The sequence below is a fragment of the Brassica napus genome, chromosome C4, assembly GCF_020379485.1.
Source record: "Brassica napus cultivar Da-Ae chromosome C4, Da-Ae, whole genome shotgun sequence".
In the NCBI taxonomy this organism is placed as follows: domain Eukaryota; kingdom Viridiplantae; phylum Streptophyta; class Magnoliopsida; order Brassicales; family Brassicaceae; genus Brassica; species Brassica napus.
In genome coordinates, this window is record NC_063447.1 from 47,964,735 (window position 1) to 47,983,943 (window position 19,209).

At 34.5% G+C, this 19,209-nt stretch overlaps 2 protein-coding genes across 2 annotated transcripts; one reads left to right on the plus strand and one right to left on the minus strand.

Annotated features, from left to right (window-relative positions):
* Positions 1–1,525: 1,525 nt before the first annotated feature.
* LOC106429371 (protein FAR1-RELATED SEQUENCE 5-like) lies at positions 1,526–2,538 on the plus strand. Its single transcript, XM_013870125.1, has 2 exons — positions 1,526–2,304; positions 2,367–2,538. Exons 1-2 carry the CDS (start codon positions 1,526–1,528, stop codon positions 2,536–2,538), a joined length of 951 nt encoding a protein of 316 aa, XP_013725579.1.
* Positions 2,539–13,266: 10,728 nt separating this feature from the next.
* On the minus strand, positions 13,267–14,827 carry LOC106429400 (homeobox-leucine zipper protein ATHB-6). The gene is made up of 3 exons (XM_013870149.3): positions 14,539–14,827; positions 14,087–14,445; positions 13,267–14,013 (listed from the first exon to the last, which is right to left on the minus strand). The coding sequence occupies exons 1-3, from the start codon at positions 14,606–14,608 to the stop codon at positions 13,540–13,542; spliced, it is 903 nt and encodes a 300-aa protein (XP_013725603.1). The 5' UTR covers positions 14,609–14,827; the 3' UTR covers positions 13,267–13,539.
* Positions 14,828–19,209: the final 4,382 nt, after the last annotated feature.

The window sequence follows — 19,209 nt, forward strand, 5'->3', positions numbered from 1 at the left end:
GATTAAACAGACTTAAACCGATGAAAGATTAAAGTTTTAGATATATTGGTATGAAAATGATGTTTGAGGACTATTTTGTATATTTCTGCTAATTTTTCACTGTTTTAAAGCAAAATAATACATTACAATATTGGTAGACGATATTGTGGGTTGTATAATACAAAAATGAAAATTTATAGAAACTACTGGAATTACTAGTACTACTAAGCTAAAGCGTGTATTACTTGTATTACTAAATCGAGTATGTACCAAAGATCTTGGACAACTTAGATTCTTTAAACGGTTAACTAATCATAATTTTTGTTTCAGGTAATTTATGGCCTCTCCTATTACAATCATATGTTTTGATTACGGAGGAAGTTACATCAAAGATGGGGGTGAGAGAAGATGGATCTCAGGAGAAGATGAAATTCACACTCTAGTGATGAAGACAGCTGTGGAAGAGATTACGTATTTTGAATTGGTTGAGAGTATATGCAGAAAGATTAAGGCAAATAGAGATGGGATGGTGAAGATTAGTTACTTTCCAATGGTATTGTATTCGAACAAGCCATCATATATTTGGTGTGATGAAGACGTTTTGGGTTATCTCATGCAAGTAAATCATGATAAATGTACAAGTATTTAACATGTGGAGATCAGCAGCGACATGGATGATACATATGGTGGTATGTCACTTTCAGGAGATGATGATGAAACTGATGATAGCTATGTTGGTCTTTCTGATGGAGATGATGATGAAACTGATGATAGCTATGTTGGTCTTTCTGATGGGACCGAGGAAGATGGAACTGAGCAAGATGGAACTGATCAGGATCATGAGATGGATGGCGTGGTCGCGCTTTACACAGCCGAACAACATGAAGACATTGAGGTGCATGAGAATTTAGAGCATGGGTATGAAGGAAAAGAAGTAAGAGTGGAAGAAGAAGCTGCAAGAGCGGAAGTTGAAGCTGCAAGAGCAGGAGTTGAAGCTGCAAGAGCAGGAGTTGAAGCTGCAAGAGCAGTAGTTGAAGCCACGACAGCAGTAGAAGAAGAATTGGATGATGGTCTCGATTTGGTTAAGGGTCAAGAATTCAGAACTAAGGTAGCCATGCAAGTTCTAGTTCAGAGGGGTGCACATAAGAATGGTTTTGAGTATGAAACATTTAAGTCCGATACTGTGAGATTTGTGGCAAAATGTCGAGGAGCCAAAGAAGGTTGCAAGTGGTATTTGTGTGTAGCAAAGCTTAAGAATTCAGATCTTTGGACGGTTAGAACTTACAACAAGTCTCATACATGCTCAGTAGTAACTACAAATACCCTTAGAAATAGAAGGAGAGGCACACCACAGGTTGTCGCATCTATTTTGAGTGAAGAATATCCCGGTAGATATGACACACCAACACCAAATGATCTGATCAGTATGGTTACCCACAAGGTTGGTGTTGATGTGTCATATGCCACAGCATGGAGGGGAAAAAGGATGGCTGCTAATGAAGAATGAGGTACTCCGGAAGAGAGTTTTTCTATGATACACTCCTATATGTACATGCTTAAGTTGAAGAATCCTGACTCAGTAAGTTATATTGAAGTGGATGCGGCGAAAAGATTGAAGTATCTATTTTTCGCATTTGAAGCTTCCATAGAAGGGTTCGCTGCGATGAGGAAAGTTATCATTGTGGATGGAACACATCTTAATCATGTTTATGGTGGAGTTCTGCTTGTTGCGATGGCTCAAGATCCTGATCGTCACCACTACCCTATCGCATTTGGTGTAGTTGATGGTGAGAAAGACGAAAGCTGGACGTGGTTTATGAATAAGTTGAGGTCAGTGATATCAGATGAAGGCGAATTGGTATTTCTTTCGGATAGAAATGGAAGCTTGATCAAGTCAATACATGAGGTGTTCCCAATGGCTGCACATGGGTATTGTATATGGCATTTTTCTCAAAATGTCAAAAGACATGTTTTCAACAATAGAGACGCTTGCGCAAGCAAGTTTACAGAGTGTGCACATGCTTATACAGTGGTTGAGTTCGATGATCTCTATGATGCCTTTTCCAGAAGGTATCCTTCTGCTGCGGCGTATCTGGAGAAAAGTGTTGAAGTGAGAAAATGGGCAAGATGTTACTTTGAAGGAGACAAATACAATGTTAACACAACTAATGCATCAGAATCCATTAATGGTGTTCTTCGGGAAGCGAGGAAATTCTTTTTGCTACCGATGATTGATGTTATCATCAAGAAAATGACTGAATGGTTTAACAAACATAGGAAGAAGGCAGCTGAAATACCTGTCACAAAGAAACTTGTGCCAACAATGTCAATGGTAGTGACGGAAAGATTTATACGGTTGATCTGGCAAGAAAAATGTGCACCTGCAGGTGTTTTGATATAGACAAAATCCCATGTGTTCATGCTGCTGCTGCTGCCAAGTTCTTGAGCGTAGGAAGAGATCTTCATCTACAAGAGTTTTGTTCGAAATACTATTTGGTGGAGTTGTGGGCATTGGCATACTGTAGGACGATTTATCATGTTCCTCATATGTCTGAATGAGTCATACCAGATGAGTTTCGAGCACTTAAAGTTCTTCCCCCGGTATATGAAAAAAAGAAAGGACCCACTCAAAAGCAAAGGTTTCCATCAGCCGGAGAACCTCGTGGACGAAGAAGAGGACACGGAAGGGGAAGAGGCAGGGGCAGGGGAAGGAGAGGCGAACGTTTGTATGAGTATTTTGAATGTGGAAGTACTTCTGCCACCACTGAGTAACATGGAACTCTTGTACTAGGTAATGCTGCACTACTCGGTACTATCGGAACTACTATGTGTAATATGGACTACTAGGTACTACTATGGACTACTATGTGAAATATGAACTATTAGGTACTACTATGAACTACTATGTGTAATATGGACTACTAGGTACTACTATGGACTACCTAGGACTACCTTGAACTACCTTGAATTACTATGTAGTATGCATGTTTCTATGAACCTTTGTTTTCGTCTTATTATTTATTTTAGAAAACATATCTCATATATTACGAGATTATATGGTCATATTTGTGTTTATTTGCCAAATTAGACATAAAATACTCTTAAATTCTGAAATTAGTTGAAAACTTCCCATTTCTATAGAAAAGATCCTTCTATTTCTGTACTAATGTTCTGATGAGAATGCCATAATGAGATGAAATTCAGAAAATACACATTTTCTGAATTTTTTTTTTGCCAATGTGTTATATATAATCTAAAATTGTCTAAATACATTTGTATTACTAATAAATTTAATTTCTTGAGGTTGTATTATTAAAAAATGTTCTCATTTACAAAATTATTACTATGAAGAATGAAATATTACTACTTCCTTGAGTACTACTAAGAGTAAGATAAATATTACTTTAATATTCAAACATGTTTGATTAATATTATATTTTACACGTTTTAGACATGTGCCATTTTTTATTTTTTCTTATATTTTACACGTTTTAGACATGTGCCATTTAATATTATATATCATGTTATATTTTTTTTTTCTTAAAGTGATGATAATGTTTTTGTCTTAGTAATACATAATAAACCTAGTATTACAAATGTGTTTTCTTAAGACTTAGATTCTCTTGTCCTCAATTGGGCCAAACGTGCTGCAAGACAATCACACAACACAAAGCATCTTACATAAGAGATAACATTCAAATTTTACAGACCAGCAAACAACAAAACATAACATCTTACCTAAGTTCACAACAAAGCCGAGATAAATACTAAACACCCAAAATATTTTAAGCTTCTTGTCTTCTAAGCCTTTGTTCTAGGCTTTTTCTTGCGCCCTTCAATCTCATCAGTGTTAGCTTCAGTGAAAGGAGGGGAAACCCACTGTGAACGTGAACGTATCCTTTTTGTCTGTTATGGCGTTGTGAACTTCTTTGGTTGAGTAAACTTTCTCGGTCTACCCCTCGGCTTAGGAGCCTGCTTCCTCAACGCCATTTGCTTTGTCCTATGCTTGACCCCAGTTCCAAAAGGCTTGGCTGCTCCCTTGTCAGCTTCCTTCGTTTCACAAATACTGCCTTCGTAGACAACCATGTACCACTCTTGCTTTTCTTCCTCAGTATATTTTTCAGTCTCTTTCTCGGGTTCTTCCACCTCATCCTCCACCATTTCTTCAGCCTCTTCCTCAGGTTCTTCCACCTCTTCCTCCACCATTTCTTCAGCCTCTTCCTCAGGTTCTTCCACCTCTTCCTCCACCATTTTTTCATCCTTTTCGAACAACTTCTCTGGTGTTGTAAGGACTTTTCTCCTCGCGGCTGCTGCCTTAGTCCTACCACGTGGTGGTGTAGGAGTTTTCTCGGTTTCAACTTCAACCCGAGCCTTTGTTTCAACCTCTTCTTCAATCTCATTGGCTTCATTCATCTCAACCTCATCTTGAACCTCATCAGGTTCTTTCTCAGATATTTTTTCATTCTCAACTTTTTCATCCTCTTTTTCTTTGTCTTCTTCAGCAACTGCTTCAGGTCCAGGTTCTCTCTCTTCCTCAGAACCTCTAACGTCCTTCTGAGCCTCTTCTTCACTCTCTTCCTCATCCTCTTTTTCTTTGTCTTCTTCAGCTTCTGCTTCAGGTTCAGGTTCAGGTTCTGTCTCTTCCTCAAAACCTCTATCGTCCTTCTGAGCCTCTTCTTCACTTTTTTTCTCTTCTACCACCTCTGTATTTTCAACCATATCTGCATCTTCAGGTTCTTTAGTTGTTGCGTCCACTCCATTGCGGTCATTCCGCTGCCCACCCCAGTCATAATCCATCCCTTGGTAGTCGAAACCCTCATTGTTCTCGTTATCCTCCTCCTTCTCTTTCATTTCCTTCATTTCTTTCTCAATGCCATCAATTCTCTCGTCCAATGTCTCCACCTTCTTGGCCTTCTTTTTTAAATAATATTGGCAATCTTCAATCTTCTCAAGCTTCTTCTCCATTGCCTTCATCCTCTTACACCTCTTTTTTAAAACAACTTGGCAAGTTTCAAATTTCCCAAGCCTCTTGTTCATTTTCTCCACCTTCCCATTCACTTCACTCAAACATGTCATCAACCTCTCTTCAAACCCTTTCAAAACGTCCTCCAAACTTGTATTAGAGGAGGATGCTTCTTCATGCACTTTTCTTTTGTCTTTCTTCTGAGGAAACTCCCTTGCAGCCACATCTAACTCATAGAGTTCTTGCCAAAAGATAGACTTCTCCTTAACAGTCAACCATGTGCTCCACAAATTACTCACGCCTTCTTCATTTTCATAGTCTGGCTCCCCAGCCATTATGCGTGCCATGAGAGGTTCCTTATCAACAGTAGGAACAAGAACACTATCAATAACCTGAAAATTTATACCACAACAATATCAAACACATATTGTATCTCACTCACTTAATAAAAACAAAACAAAACTCAACACATACCTTAATTTCTCGAAGTGTGTCGTACAAATCCTCAAGAGGATAACCCTTCATGCTGTTACTTTGGAACCGCTTTTTACACATCCTCGGACACTTACTCATACAGCTATCTACACCTTCTCTAAATCGTGCTTTCAGAGCTGGAATACACTCAAATGCCAGGATCTGATTGTCAAAACAAAACACTCAGAGCTGATTCTCGAAAGAAAAAAGAAATCATAAGAAGAAGTAAAATTTACTTCAAAAGGAATTATGAACCCGGGAAAGTTGACATTACTCTTAGGTTTCCCTTTCAGATGCTTCATCACGCGAGTGATGGACCGGAGAGCATCTTCAAACGTCAAGCGACCCCAAGGAAAGGTTTTACAAACCTCCACATCGTTAACGACTCTTAATATGAAAGGGTCAAAAGGGGCATTATACCTTCCCTTCCCTCTGATAATCGTGCCTAAGAAGTAAAGCACTGCCATCCTGAGTCGATCCCCACACACACTCATACTCAACAACTTCTCTCTCACAAATATCATCGTGATCTCCTTATGTGATTTGAAATGCCTGTCTACAAACGCAAAGCTTCCAATCTTCTTATACTTAGCCGGGTAGTCATGGCAGTCCAATCCCGAGATGAGAGCATGCTCTCTCATTGAATACCGAATGGGCACTCCATTAACAGCAAACCAAGCTGTGTCCTCTGACTCGTGTAAAGGAACAATGCGCAGTAGAAGCATCCACATACCCTGCAGCTTCAAGTTTGGTTCATCGGGCATGTGAAAAAAATGGCAAAACTGAAGGTGGTTTTCAAACCACTCCAGCTCAGGCTTAAACCTAGCCTTCTTCAGGATCTTCACCGTCGCGGTCACATAGCACTTGCTCTGTATCTTACACGTCTGGGTGAACTCGGTGTTCTTGAAACATAGCTCATCAGGTGGCAGTGGTTGGCACTCCTGTAAACCAAATAAAAATTATATTAACATTTATTTATTAGTAGTACTGGTCACAATAGTAGTATACCAATAACAATTTTTTGGGAATAATTTACCTGAGATGATGCAAACTGATGATCAGACTCATTTCCGCGTGCTGACAGATCATCATTATCATTCCCTGTTGAAAGCTCTTCTACATGATGCTCTTCTACATGAGCATTGTTTCTTTTTGTGGACTTTCTCTGCTGAGATTTTTTTTTCCCTCGACCTCGGCCTGCCATTATCTATAGCCTCTCAATATCTTGATCCCCTGAATATATACATACACAATAAACGTTCAATAACCACCAAAGCTAACAAACTCATTCAATGAAATATCTACAAAATAAATCATTGATTCTTATAGTATCACGATCTGCCTAATCTCAAGTCATTCCTTCAAGTATTACATCTTCAAACTTTCAAACATTCAATCCCGAAAACAGTGACTCCAAATCATTGACAACAAAACAGATCATTCATTTATTCTTCCAATTTTATGAGCTGTCTGATCTCAAAACCCAAAACCATTCATTCAATAATAAAACTCCAAGCAATCAATTCGATCACTACATCACAAACATTCAATCACTCAACTCGGTTTCACATATCAAACATTCTATCAGCAAAACAGTTAGTCTTCAATAATCACTAGACTTATCTCAAATCTGAAACCAAACTTTCAATCTCTATAACCTCAAAACCAAACGTGTCCAAGTTTCAGTAAAATCTAAAAAAAATCTGAACCTAACCGATTTTCAACCACAATACTCTCAAACCCACAACAAAATCAATCAAAAATTGGAGAGAGAACTTACCTTTTACACGGAAGAGACGAGAACAAAAACAGGAGATGGAAGATGAAGTCTAGGGTTCCGTCGATTTCGTCGCCGACGGAAGGAGCAGGAGAATGGAATACGCCGTAGGAGAGCATGAGCAGTTGATTCGATCAATTTTTCGGTTGATTTCGTCAGATCTAGGGTTATGGACTGATTTGGGGAAATGATGAAATCAGAGTAACAAGGAAGGGCATGGGGGACTAAGGGAAGACCAGAGAAGAAGTAGTGAAGGAAGCAGTGAATGCGGTGGGCTTCATCGTGTTTGTCGGTTCTAGGGTTTTCTTTCAATTTTCAGTTTTAGAAAAGAGGGAGAGACGACAAAGGAAGAGAAAAGAGAAAGGAACGCGCGGGTCTGGTTAAGGATCCGGGTTATAGTGGGTCGAGTTAAATAGTTTAGGTTGGATCCTGTAAATATTTGGTTTTATTAAGGGCAATTTCGATTTTCACCATATTTTTGATTAAAATATATTAAAAAGTATATTGTTTTTAATTGGTGGGATAAAATAGAATAAGCATGGGAGTTACTAGGGCAATCGAGAATAAAGTCCGATTACTTAAGATTTTTATTTTCATCGCATGCTACTTACATCGACACTTGTAGACTCGAATGTAGATTCGTGAGTTGTGTTAAATGATAAATATTTTGGAACATGTAAGATATCCAAATCACGTCTTTAGTACTGTATGAATAGTGAAGTACCTAACTCAAAATATCTAAGCAGTTAACTTTAAAATAGTTCAATTACTTAAATATAGGTTTTCATCGCTTTGGATTGACAACTTATTGACGATGAAAGCATTATTATTATGAGTTTTTCTTTAGATCACCCATTAATATAATGAACAAAACTTAGGCTGAACCTTTAAATTCACCTCTCTTTTTGTTACTAATCAAAATGTTTAAAAAAACCAAAAAAAAAAGCATTCAAGATATCTCCGAGAGAGATAAAAAAAAAATCTACAACAAAAGATTATTTATATTATTATGAGTTTTTCTTTAGATCACCCATTAATACAATGAAAAAGACTTAGGTTGAACCTTCAAATTCACATCTCTTCTTATTACTAATCAAAATGTCACATAGATTAATAATAAAATAGATTAGTTTTATTTAAAAAAATCTGAAATAATTGAAAAAAATAATAACACCAATTTTATTGATGCTAACGCCACTAACTAAATCCTAAACTTTAAATCTAAACCCTAAACCCAAATCCTAAACCCTAAACCCAAACCGTAAACTATAAACCCAAACCATATATCATAAACCCAAACTGTAAACCCTAAACTCAAAATCTATATCCTAAACCTAAATCATAGATTATAAACTCAAACCATATATGCAAACCTAATCCCTACACCCTAAACTCAAATCATAAACCCTGAACCCAAATCCTATATCATAAAGGTTTGGGTTAATGTTGATGTTGTTTCTTTAGGGTTTAAGATTTGAGTTTAGAATCTAGGTTTGGGTTTAGGATCTAGAGTTTGAGTTTAAGGTCTAGGATTTGGGTTTAGAGTTTACGGTTTGGGTTTAGGATTTGGGTTTAAGATATAGGGTTTAGGTTTAGGGTTTAGAGTTTGGGTTTATAATTTAGGGTTTAAGGTTTAGATTTAAGGTTTAGGGTTTAGAATTTAAAATTTAGAGTTTAGTTAGTGGTGTTAGCGTCATTAAAATGAGCGTCATTATTTTTTTTCAATTATTTTAGATTTTTTTTTAAAAAATAATATATTTTATTATTAATCTATGTGGCATTTTGATTGGTAATAAAAAGGGAAGTGAATTTAAAATATAATAGATTCGAGATTCAGTTCATGTACTCGTTAAGACGTTTCAGTTTTGAAATTAAATTTTCTTTTTTTTTCTACTTCGTTTTTAGTCTGGTATTTAGTTATAAATTTATAATTAGTGATGTGAAATTGTGAATGCAAGTTTAATTTGATAAAGAAATATTTTTAATATCAACAGTTAGGTACTTACTATTTCCGGAGTAGTTGCTCCATATTAAGTTAGTCCCTTCCTCTCTTTCCTATTAATGATAACTATTGTTTAAACTTAAGACTCTATAGTTTATCATTAATAATCTATAATCTAAAATATAAATAATTTAAAAAATAGGATTTTTTTAATTATATATGAAAATAATATTAAACTAAAAAATACAAGACCATATGAAATGTCTTCTAATTATTTTATTTTATTTTGTACTTAATAATACGTCCATCAAAATAAGAAATATTAAACTTTATGCTAAAATAGTGCAAGAGGAATCGATGCTACAACATAATTTATCCTTTACCCAATATCAAGATATTAGCCATACGGCATACATGGTGGTGACGACTAAACCGACTCTGTAAACTAAACTGAACATGCAGTAAGCAAAAAATTGACCTTGTGCTAAAGTTTTGAGTATTATAGTGAAAATAGAGAAAAATTGACCAGCTATTACACAACATATAAGAAATTGTGTAGTAAGATGTGAAATTCAATATGTTTCAGTTACTCCAACAGTAAACATGAATACATGATAAATGCATTTAGAAATCTAATTAATTAGCAGAATCTTCTGTGATTATTATAATTATCTTATTATGATGAGTGATTAAAGGTGTACGTGGTCCAGAGCTTTGCCAGTTTACCTTTAAGCATACTTTATTACTCTAATTATCATAATACACTGTTGGTTTCGCAAGCTGAGACAACTCGAATTCGAATAAATATCAATTTTGAACGGCGAACCTAATGATAGTGTTTAACTAATAATCATACAATCTTGCGACCCTTAAGCTCGACACTGTATAACATGTTAAGATGGGTATTAAGCATTAACTATTAAATGAAGACTTTTACAACAACAAAAAACTATTAAACGAAGACAATGATGAGAAGGAGAAGGAGAAGGAGAAGACAATGATGTATTTTTTTCTTTATATGTTATTACTATTGTAGATTAATTGTGTTTTTCATTTAATCACGCAAGTATAAATCATATGATGATATATATTTAGCATCAAAAGTATAATTTAGCAGTACAAATTATATGATAATGATATTTGAGTTGCTATTTAGCATGCTAGAACACAAATTTGGCAGTACATACAAAAATGGTATCATCGTCACTTTGAGGCAACCATGTAATGATATACTCCTTCCATTTCAGTTTAATTATTGTTGTAAATTAATTTTTTTGTTTCAAAATAAGTGTCGTTTTAAAATTTTAGTATAAAATTTAATAACAATATTCTCTAATTAATTTTTCTACCGGTTGAAATATGATCAGATGTATAGGCAATAATGTTTTTATTTTGGAAATATGCAAATTAAATACTTTATATGTGTGCATAAATCTAAAATGAAAACTAAAACGAAACGGAAGGAATATTACATTTGTTTTATGTTATATTGTTTTATTAGTTTAATTTTTTTCGTTAACATTTTCTATTATTTAATAAAATAAATGATCAAACAATTTTTCTGTTTCTGAATTTTATTAAAAACCAAAAATGTATACTATTTAAATATGTTTCGATACACATATCTAGCTTGATTTCGTTTTCTATAAGCAAAACCAAAACAAAACAAAACAAAAAACTACATATTAGAAAAATGATTCAAAGACACAAAGCCAACAAACTCAAGCAACAATACCTATAATAGATCCAAGAGAAAATGAACCTGAAGATCGATGAAAAACACAAATGAATTAAAAGCAGTACAACTAAACCACATCACCGAGATGTTCCAACCACTAAACCCAAAAACGTGAAACTGAACCAAAAGTCTCGACCCTAGAAAAAAACAAAAAGTTGATCGCCTCAAAAAAGTTAGAAGACCCAACTATAGGAATAATACGAACACAAACCAGAACAACGCTGATTAGAAACAAAACACATATGGCTCCGAATGGTGATGGACCGCATCGCCTCGTACCGTCGTTAATCGTAACAAAAATAAAATAAAATATATATATGTATAAAAGTTTTTGTTACTATTAGAACCGCACCGCAGTTGTTCTGTAGTTAGGAATCCGAAATCCGAACCGAATCCGAACCGAAAACCCGATCTGTTATCCGATCTGAAATGTAAAAATACCCAAATGGATCTTATAAGATGGTATAAAAAATATCCGAACCTGAAGTGTTATTAACCGAATCCGAACGGGTAACTCGAACGATATATGATTATTTTACGGGTTTTAGGATGGAATACAATTTTGAACCGAACCCGAAGTGTTATTATCCAAATCCGACCCGTACTAATAAAATTTTAGTATGGGACCAATGAACATAAACCCGAAAATCCAAAAAACCCGATCCGAACTCGAACACCCAGGCCTAAATTGCATCATAAAACCCGTAAAATTTGCAGATCAGTGTAAGTATAGACATTTGTAATTATATATGTTAAAGACACAAATATCTATCACTAATATGGTGGAATATTGTTGCACAAAAAGAAATTGTGGAATATTCTGTTTTATCGTGGATTGTTTTTTGAAAACATAAAAGTTGTATTGGAGTTATTCTGCAATAAAATAATAATCCAATTAATGATTTAAAAAGAAAATTAAGCTAAGTACATTTTTAATACTTTAAATATAATTGTAAAATATAGTTTATTAGTTTAGGATGATGTTATTTGTGTACAATCATGTGAATTAAAAAATTATATACGGTAAAAATTCTATGAACTAATAATATTAAAATCATAATATTTTATTAATTTATAAAATTGTCAGTTTAACCATAAAAGTTTATACATTTATTTTAAATATTTTATTAAATTATTTGATATTATTACTATCTTAGAAATATGTATCCGAGAATATAGATGAATTTTATTTGTAATACGATAAAATAAGTTCAAAATACTACATGAGTAAAACACAATGATGAATTTAATAAAAGTATATTTTATTTTTGCAAGTTTTATATATATAACTAGTAGGCCGAAAACATATGTAATTATTATTTTATACTCCTCAATGTGACCATATATTTAGTTAAGGGTATTTCCATGCCATCTAATGATTTATGTCATTGTAGTTCAACTAATTTTAAACTAAATATTTCGTTAATTACTTTATCAAATCTTATATATTAAAACAAAAGTCACAACCTTGATTTATGTGTGATATTTTTTAAAAAAATGACCTAATGGACCTATTCTTAAAAGGTCATGTTACATTTAATCTCTAATCTTATCATTTAAATTTTGGACCTATCGAAAATTTTTATTGGGTTATCAATAATTGGATTTAAACAATAGATGATCCATTGGATTTATAGATAGTATAAATTAAATAGATATAATTTAATGTTGTAATACTATAGCTCTATATATTAATTATTTAAATATTTATCGATGTTAACTTTTTAATTATAAAGATTTTTTTTAAAAAAATAACAAAAGTCATATTATCTAACAATGATTAATCTTTACTACCTTAAACCAATGAAAACAAATTTTAAATTATATAGTTTATTTTAAAAATTAAACAAAAACTAAATGTTTAATTATTTACTCGATAATATAAATCTATAAAGCGAAAAGTTTAATTTTTTAAAAACTTTCTAAATTTGTGAAATGTTATAATATTTTTGAATATGACAATAAAACAATATTTTACTAATCTTTATATATAGAGTTACGATTTTAATAATGAAATAATAATTCGAAAATTTATATATAGAAGAAGATACAAATACATGTGAAAGTTTGAAACAATCTATTCAATGAAAAAAAAAATACCGTAAACTTATTATGTTTTAAAAATTGATAGACACATATATATATTATAATATATAACAATTTAAAATTAAAAACAAAATATTTAAATAAAAATAAATGAAAACAAAAATCTGCGCGGTTGACCGGATCGAGATCTAATACTAATTTAACCACGCGGATCGAGATCTAATACTAATTTATAAAGTTTATACTATATATCAGACGAAACGAATCAAACTAAAAATGAAATCAACACATCTAGTTTATGCTTCATGATAGGCTAAAACTTGTATAATTTGGATTTAGCTGGTCAATTTCGATTAAAAGATTCCATGTTCAATGTTACTCCGTTGACTTTTCCCCTTTCTCAATCCTCATAATCCTTAATTACAAGAAGTGCACGAAACGCCAGAGAAAACATAATCACAAATTCACCCTAATCAATTATTTCCCGCCCAGATTTAACCTTCTTTTTTTTCATTATTCCCATTGTGCCCTCTCCTTTATCCATCTTATCCTCCGAATCGACAGAAAAAAAAAACAGTGACTTTTGATCCAATCCAAAATCTCTTCCGGCGTTTAAAGCTTCAAGTCCAGTGATCAACGGCGGAGTACCAGTGTAGAGACGGCGGCTGTTCATCGGAGAAAAAACCGCAAGCTTCTTCTCCACTCAGAAAGTCGTCGTGATCCTCCGTCTGCTCCATTTTCACAAACTGGAAGAAACTACCGCCGGGAACCGCCGTCGGAGTTACCGTGACGTTGGAGCTACTCTCCTCGTTCAACACGGCGCTCGAGTCGCCGCTGTCCGACGATCCAGCAGCGGCGAAGGAAGAAGCCGCAGCCTTTAATGGAAGAAGATCCCGGAGATCGGTAAAACTCCGGTAATTGAAACTATCCGAATGTTCTAGAAGCTCTGGAGGAGACGACGGCGGTTCTTCTGTGATATTTTCCGGCAGCGAAACTTCTTCCTCCTTGACGGAAAAATCACTCTCCATCGCCACGGCGTTGTTCTCTTCCTCTTCTTCTTCTCCTCCGTTAAGCTTAGACTTCAGTTTACTAATCTGCATGAAAAAGTTTCAATCTTTCAACATAAAGTTTCAATCTTTAAGCAGAAAAAGTTTGAATTTTTGTTACCTCTTGAAGAAGAGATTCATTGTCACTGCGGAGGGAATCAAAGTTATGGCGGAGAGAATCGTACTGGGTTTTAAGAACACCGTAATCTTTCTCAAGCTGTTTTGTCTTCCACCGTGCACGGCGGTTCTGGAACCAAACAGCTACTTGACGAGTTTGAAGACCAAGTTCTTGAGCTAACTTCACTTTCCTCTCAGGCTCAAGCTTGTTCTCTAACTCGAAGTTCTTCTCCAGGGCTTTGACTTGGTTAATGCTTAACCGTCTCTTCTTCTCAGTTTGTCCTCTCTCCTCAGCTATCGCTTCTTCTTCATCCTCATCGTAACCTTCAAGCATCGACCCGTATCTTCTTGGACTCTGCTCATCTGTTTGACGAATTGAGGTAATTTTAAGGTAAAAATTATGAAATTAAGGGCTTGCTAGAAAATTAGCTAAATAAAAAGGTTAAGATTAACAACCTGTAGAAGATGTGTGACATAAAGAGATCAGACCACCCACTGAATCTGAACTTCTTAATCTCTTCATCATCAGATAACACTTAATGAAAGGTCTCTCAAAAATCTTTGTTTACTTTCAAGATTACTACTTGATAATATTGTCTCTCTTGAAACCCACTAACAAAAGTGCAAGCTTTGATGGAAGAGACGAATGCACATAAATCAAGCCAATGGAGAGATTCTATTTAGAGAGAGATTGAGTTCTTTTTCTTATGAACAAGCTTGCTTTCACACTCTCTCTGTTTAAATAAACTCAGCTTGGGTTAGAGTTTAACCATGATTAAGTCAGTAGATATTGTTGGGTATTTTTTGGTAAATAAAATGTTAAACCAAAAATATTCAATATCCTTGATTTCGATTTGAGGGGACCACCGGCTGTACCCAGTTACCTCAAGGCTTCTTCCGGTATCACTGGAACTCGTGCGAGAAAAAATAATTAAAAAACTTTCTTGAGAAAAAAAAACAATGGAGATTGATGGCTCGCCTTACTCTAATCGACTTGGCTCGGCTTAAGCTTTACGTGGAAAGGAATTTCCAGTCCACCCACCACCACTGGGGACTATTTACCTCCCTAAAAAATGTTCTTTTTGGATAATCGAATATATTTAATAAATAAAATACAGTTTCGTTTTAGCGTTCAGTATTCACTATATAAGTCCAATTACATAAAAAGAAGTACTGTTATAATAACTAGAACTTATTATTGTCTGCTTATATTTCTATGCTATATATATTTTTGATCAGTAAACTATTTTATTATATTATTTTATTTACTCTCCAAGTATAATATGTCAAAACTTTTTTAAAAAATTTCCTCTCTAAATTATCATCCAGTGTTATAAAATATTACAAAGTATTTTAAAAAGTGAAGAAAAAAATAAACAAAACTTCAGTAGGTTTGATATGCGATAACTTTCTTAGTCAATATATCAACATAAATATTAATTTACCTTTACTTATGAAAAAAATTTGAACCTAAGTGAAAATAGTTTTCCAACGTTTAATAGTATATCATCATAAGTATTTGTTGGGTTGGATTATGATATATACACACACACATATATATATATATATATATATATTAAAAAATATTTTTTCTTTATATATTTGAAGAAAATTTAATTAAAATGCATATTATGATGTCAAATTAAACCATTTAACTAAATAAATTATAATATATCATAGTTTTTAAAAACAATAATATATCTTGCTTTTTCTTGTATATAATTTTTAACAGAAATGACCATTAGGTAGATGTAACAGTTAGAAGTCAGATACTTTAACTTCCACATTTGCAGAGAGAATAGGATACAATGGTTTTGAGCTTCCGCATGTGTAAATGATCTTGCAAAGTTTTATGTATTAAATATACTTTATTTTACTTTTTCATACTGACATATAGTCAAACAGATTCATAATCTGAAATTTCTCTATTATATTATTAATATTGGAGGTAGTTGAAACTATATATTATATTTAGTTAAATATTTTTTATTTCAAACGAATAATAGTATATTTCTCACTAACTTGAATTAGTCAACGATTATGATTAAAGTCAAGAAATAATTTTGGTAGATGATGGAAGCAAACGTGATGGTCCAAAAGCGGCCATTGGCAACAAAGGATCTGAGGAGAGAGGAGTGAGGAGTGAGACTCGAAGTGAACTATTAGTTAGAGAGCTATAAGTTCAAGACGAACTGATACCGAGGATGAACAGCATAGTAATCAAATCCTCCCTTTGGCCGACTTCGTTTCCCATTAAGTTGTTTCTTTTATTCATTGATCTTGTTCTCTGCACCTTAAGTTGTCGAATGTTTGAGCAAAGCCAAAGCTCAATTTTGACTTCCTTGAAAAAGTGGTGACATCAAGCTTCCACGTGGCAGGATAGTGTCCGCCTGGAACCCCTTCAGTAGCCTGCAAGAAATATGGAATATGTATTAAAAATTAATAAGGCCAGAAAATGGAGAATCCCAATATATAAAGACGGATGAGGGCCATGAGGCTACCTCAAAATATTTGATGAGTTTTTTTGAGTGATGCCATAGACTTCCAGCATATATAACTTAACCTCCTCGTTTCATCAACAGAAGTTGCATACTTGCATTAATCCAAAGATGATTTGTCAAATGTATTCTGGTTTCGGGACTCAAAAGTAGAGTATTCCATGGGCAAACCTCATCGACGGATTTGAAAATGTGATGCCCTAAGAATAACAATGGTGGCAGCCCTTGCATACCAGATGTAGGCTTGTCCATGAAGATTAAAGAAATGACTACTAATTCAACTGAAATAGTAAGCCTTTTCCTCTGTTCTGGCAAATGACCATTAACTCGAGGAAGGCCAAGTATAGAGTTTTTAAGAGGTTTAAGCTCCACTAACTCCATTACTTCTTCAACAAACATCTATCATTCATATAAAATGGCAAAAGAGGTTACAACTTTTATAACATCTCGCGAGTAGTTATAAAAACAAAATTAAATTTTCAGCTTAGTAATAGTACTTTCCTCTCATTTTTGGCATCTATATCAGCATCTTTGCCACCTGTTATAATGGCATTCATGGAACAACTCACAATAAGAAAATTCGCTCCGGTCTTGATCAGCCTCGGGATCAAGATTAAATTCGGTTTCTTCACCAGCCATCTTCATCACAACAAAGTCCCCTCTCTCTATCACACCCCTTCAGCCAGTCTACTATATTAAACCCTTGAATCAGATTCTCCTCTCAAGCTATTCTTCATATTTCCCTAGCCATTGCTTTAGCCTCCACTTCCTTTCATGGACGTGATTTATCTCAGACGACAATATCTCTTCCCTTACCCATGCTGCAAACGGCAATAGCTGCCTCTTCTTCTTGACCTTATACTCCTCATGAAAGGCTTTGTCAGCTTCCATGGCAAAAGCATGGAAAGTTTTATTCTGCTTTCGGTACTCTTTCTTGTACCAACATCATGTATATGTATCTTTAGAGGCTCCTATTTAATCAGAGGCTCAACATCCATGATCAAGTTTCTTTTGTAACATGGGATCCAAGACTTGCCACCGGAATCAACACAATAATTCTTGGGGACCTTCAACCTCCAAAGTACCTATGAATTAAAAATTATCTCATATGAGGCATCGACGAATCAAAACCATCTTTATCACCCATATTCACCAATCTGCAAGAATTAAAAAAAATCAAGAATGAACTAAACTGTATGTAATATCGGTAGTAGATGAAAGGTTGAGTGGAAATACAGAGTAACAGAATTTTCAAGACCAAAACTCAGATCATGATAACCATTTGAGCATATGAAATGGAAAATGAAGAATGAAAAAACTGGTTCTAGTTACTGAACTCTCAAAGGATCAAAACCTCCACAATAAATGAAATATGTAAGTCAAATTAAGCCATGTAATCTTGTGCATGCCCAATTTTTTGTTCAACTAATTTGGTATGCGTAAATTTAACTATGTGAAGACTTACCGTGAAATTATGCGTTTAAGTAGACATTAAACTTGGTAATGACGTAACTATACTCATCACAATTAATAGGAGAAGAGCAAGTGCTTTCTCTGAAAATAAATTTTAATTAGAACAATAGTTAGAGAGAAGAACATTGCATAGGCATATATTCAAACTAGAACCATTGTACTAAATATGGGGCTATTTCTCACATTAACGTTCGGTTCTGTTCATTGAGATACTTCCTTGCACCTGTGACTTTCCATATCTCAGGTCCAGTAGTCGCATAGAGTGGATCTGTTTTGAACAATTCAAAATTCACAACCAGACATAAAACATATTTCATATAAAGCACTACTAAAATGATAAGCAATACCTTTGGCTTGACAACACTCGCAAACTGTCGAGCACGTAAACATTGGGTGTTATGGCCAAAATCTCAACATTAAACGAAAAAAACTATAGCAGTGGATACGACGGAGGGAGTCGTGTCTCTGACGAAGTATCTTGGATCAAACATGCAAGCACACAGAAGTCTCTCAGATTAAGGATATGTACCCTTGGTGGCAGACAACATCACCGGATCCAAGCGTGTGAGCTTCTCCGTCACGTCAGTGTAACGTTGGAGAACCGGAGGCAAGTATTTTGTCCAGTGGTAGAAGCTGGAAAGATCTACAGACTCAAATGAGTTTATATCGGAGGAGAAACAAAGGGAATTGGAACGATCTCTCGTGAATGGAGGAGTAAAACATTAATTAAATGAAAAGTGGGGGTCGACATTAATACACCTTAACAGCAAATTGCAGAGAAATGAAATTTCCCAATGGGAGTGCAAGAGGCGTCGTTGAACGATCTATGGTTGGAGTGAGAGATGTGGCATATTGGAGTCTTCTAATTGGTTGTTTTAATTTGCTGAGGTGGATAGGCTGAGAGAGCTTCATATTCCCCTTTTAGTATTGTTAGATTATATCACATCTAAATAAGATGAAAATAATTAATAGATGCATATATTGTACCCTAGTGACAATCTCTTTGGGCTTGATGGGTACCCACATCAGTCCTTGGTTCGATTTCCCATGGAAACTAAATTATCATCACTTAGCTAGTCTGAGTTTGGATTTCGGTCTAAGTGGTTTTCACGGTGGATCGTAACAGATGATCGGTTCACCCTTTGGCATTAGTCGG

Coding starts and splice junctions, on each gene's coding strand:
- LOC106429400 (XM_013870149.3), bottom strand. CDS start 14,608: ATGATGAAGAGATTAAGAAGTTCAGATTCAGTGGGTGGTCTGATCTCT. Junction 14,446..14,538: donor ATGTCACACATCTTCTACAG/GTTGTTAATCTT, acceptor TTCGTCAAACAG/ATGAGCAGAGTCCAAGAAGA. Junction 14,014..14,086: donor ATGAATCTCTTCTTCAAGAG/GTAACAAAAATT, acceptor TTTTTCATGCAG/ATTAGTAAACTGAAGTCTAA.
- LOC106429371 (XM_013870125.1), top strand. CDS start 1,526: ATGTACATGCTTAAGTTGAAGAATCCTGACTCAGTAAGTTATATTGAA. Junction 2,305..2,366: donor AAGAAACTTGTGCCAACAAT/GTCAATGGTAGT, acceptor GTGCACCTGCAG/GTGTTTTGATATAGACAAAA.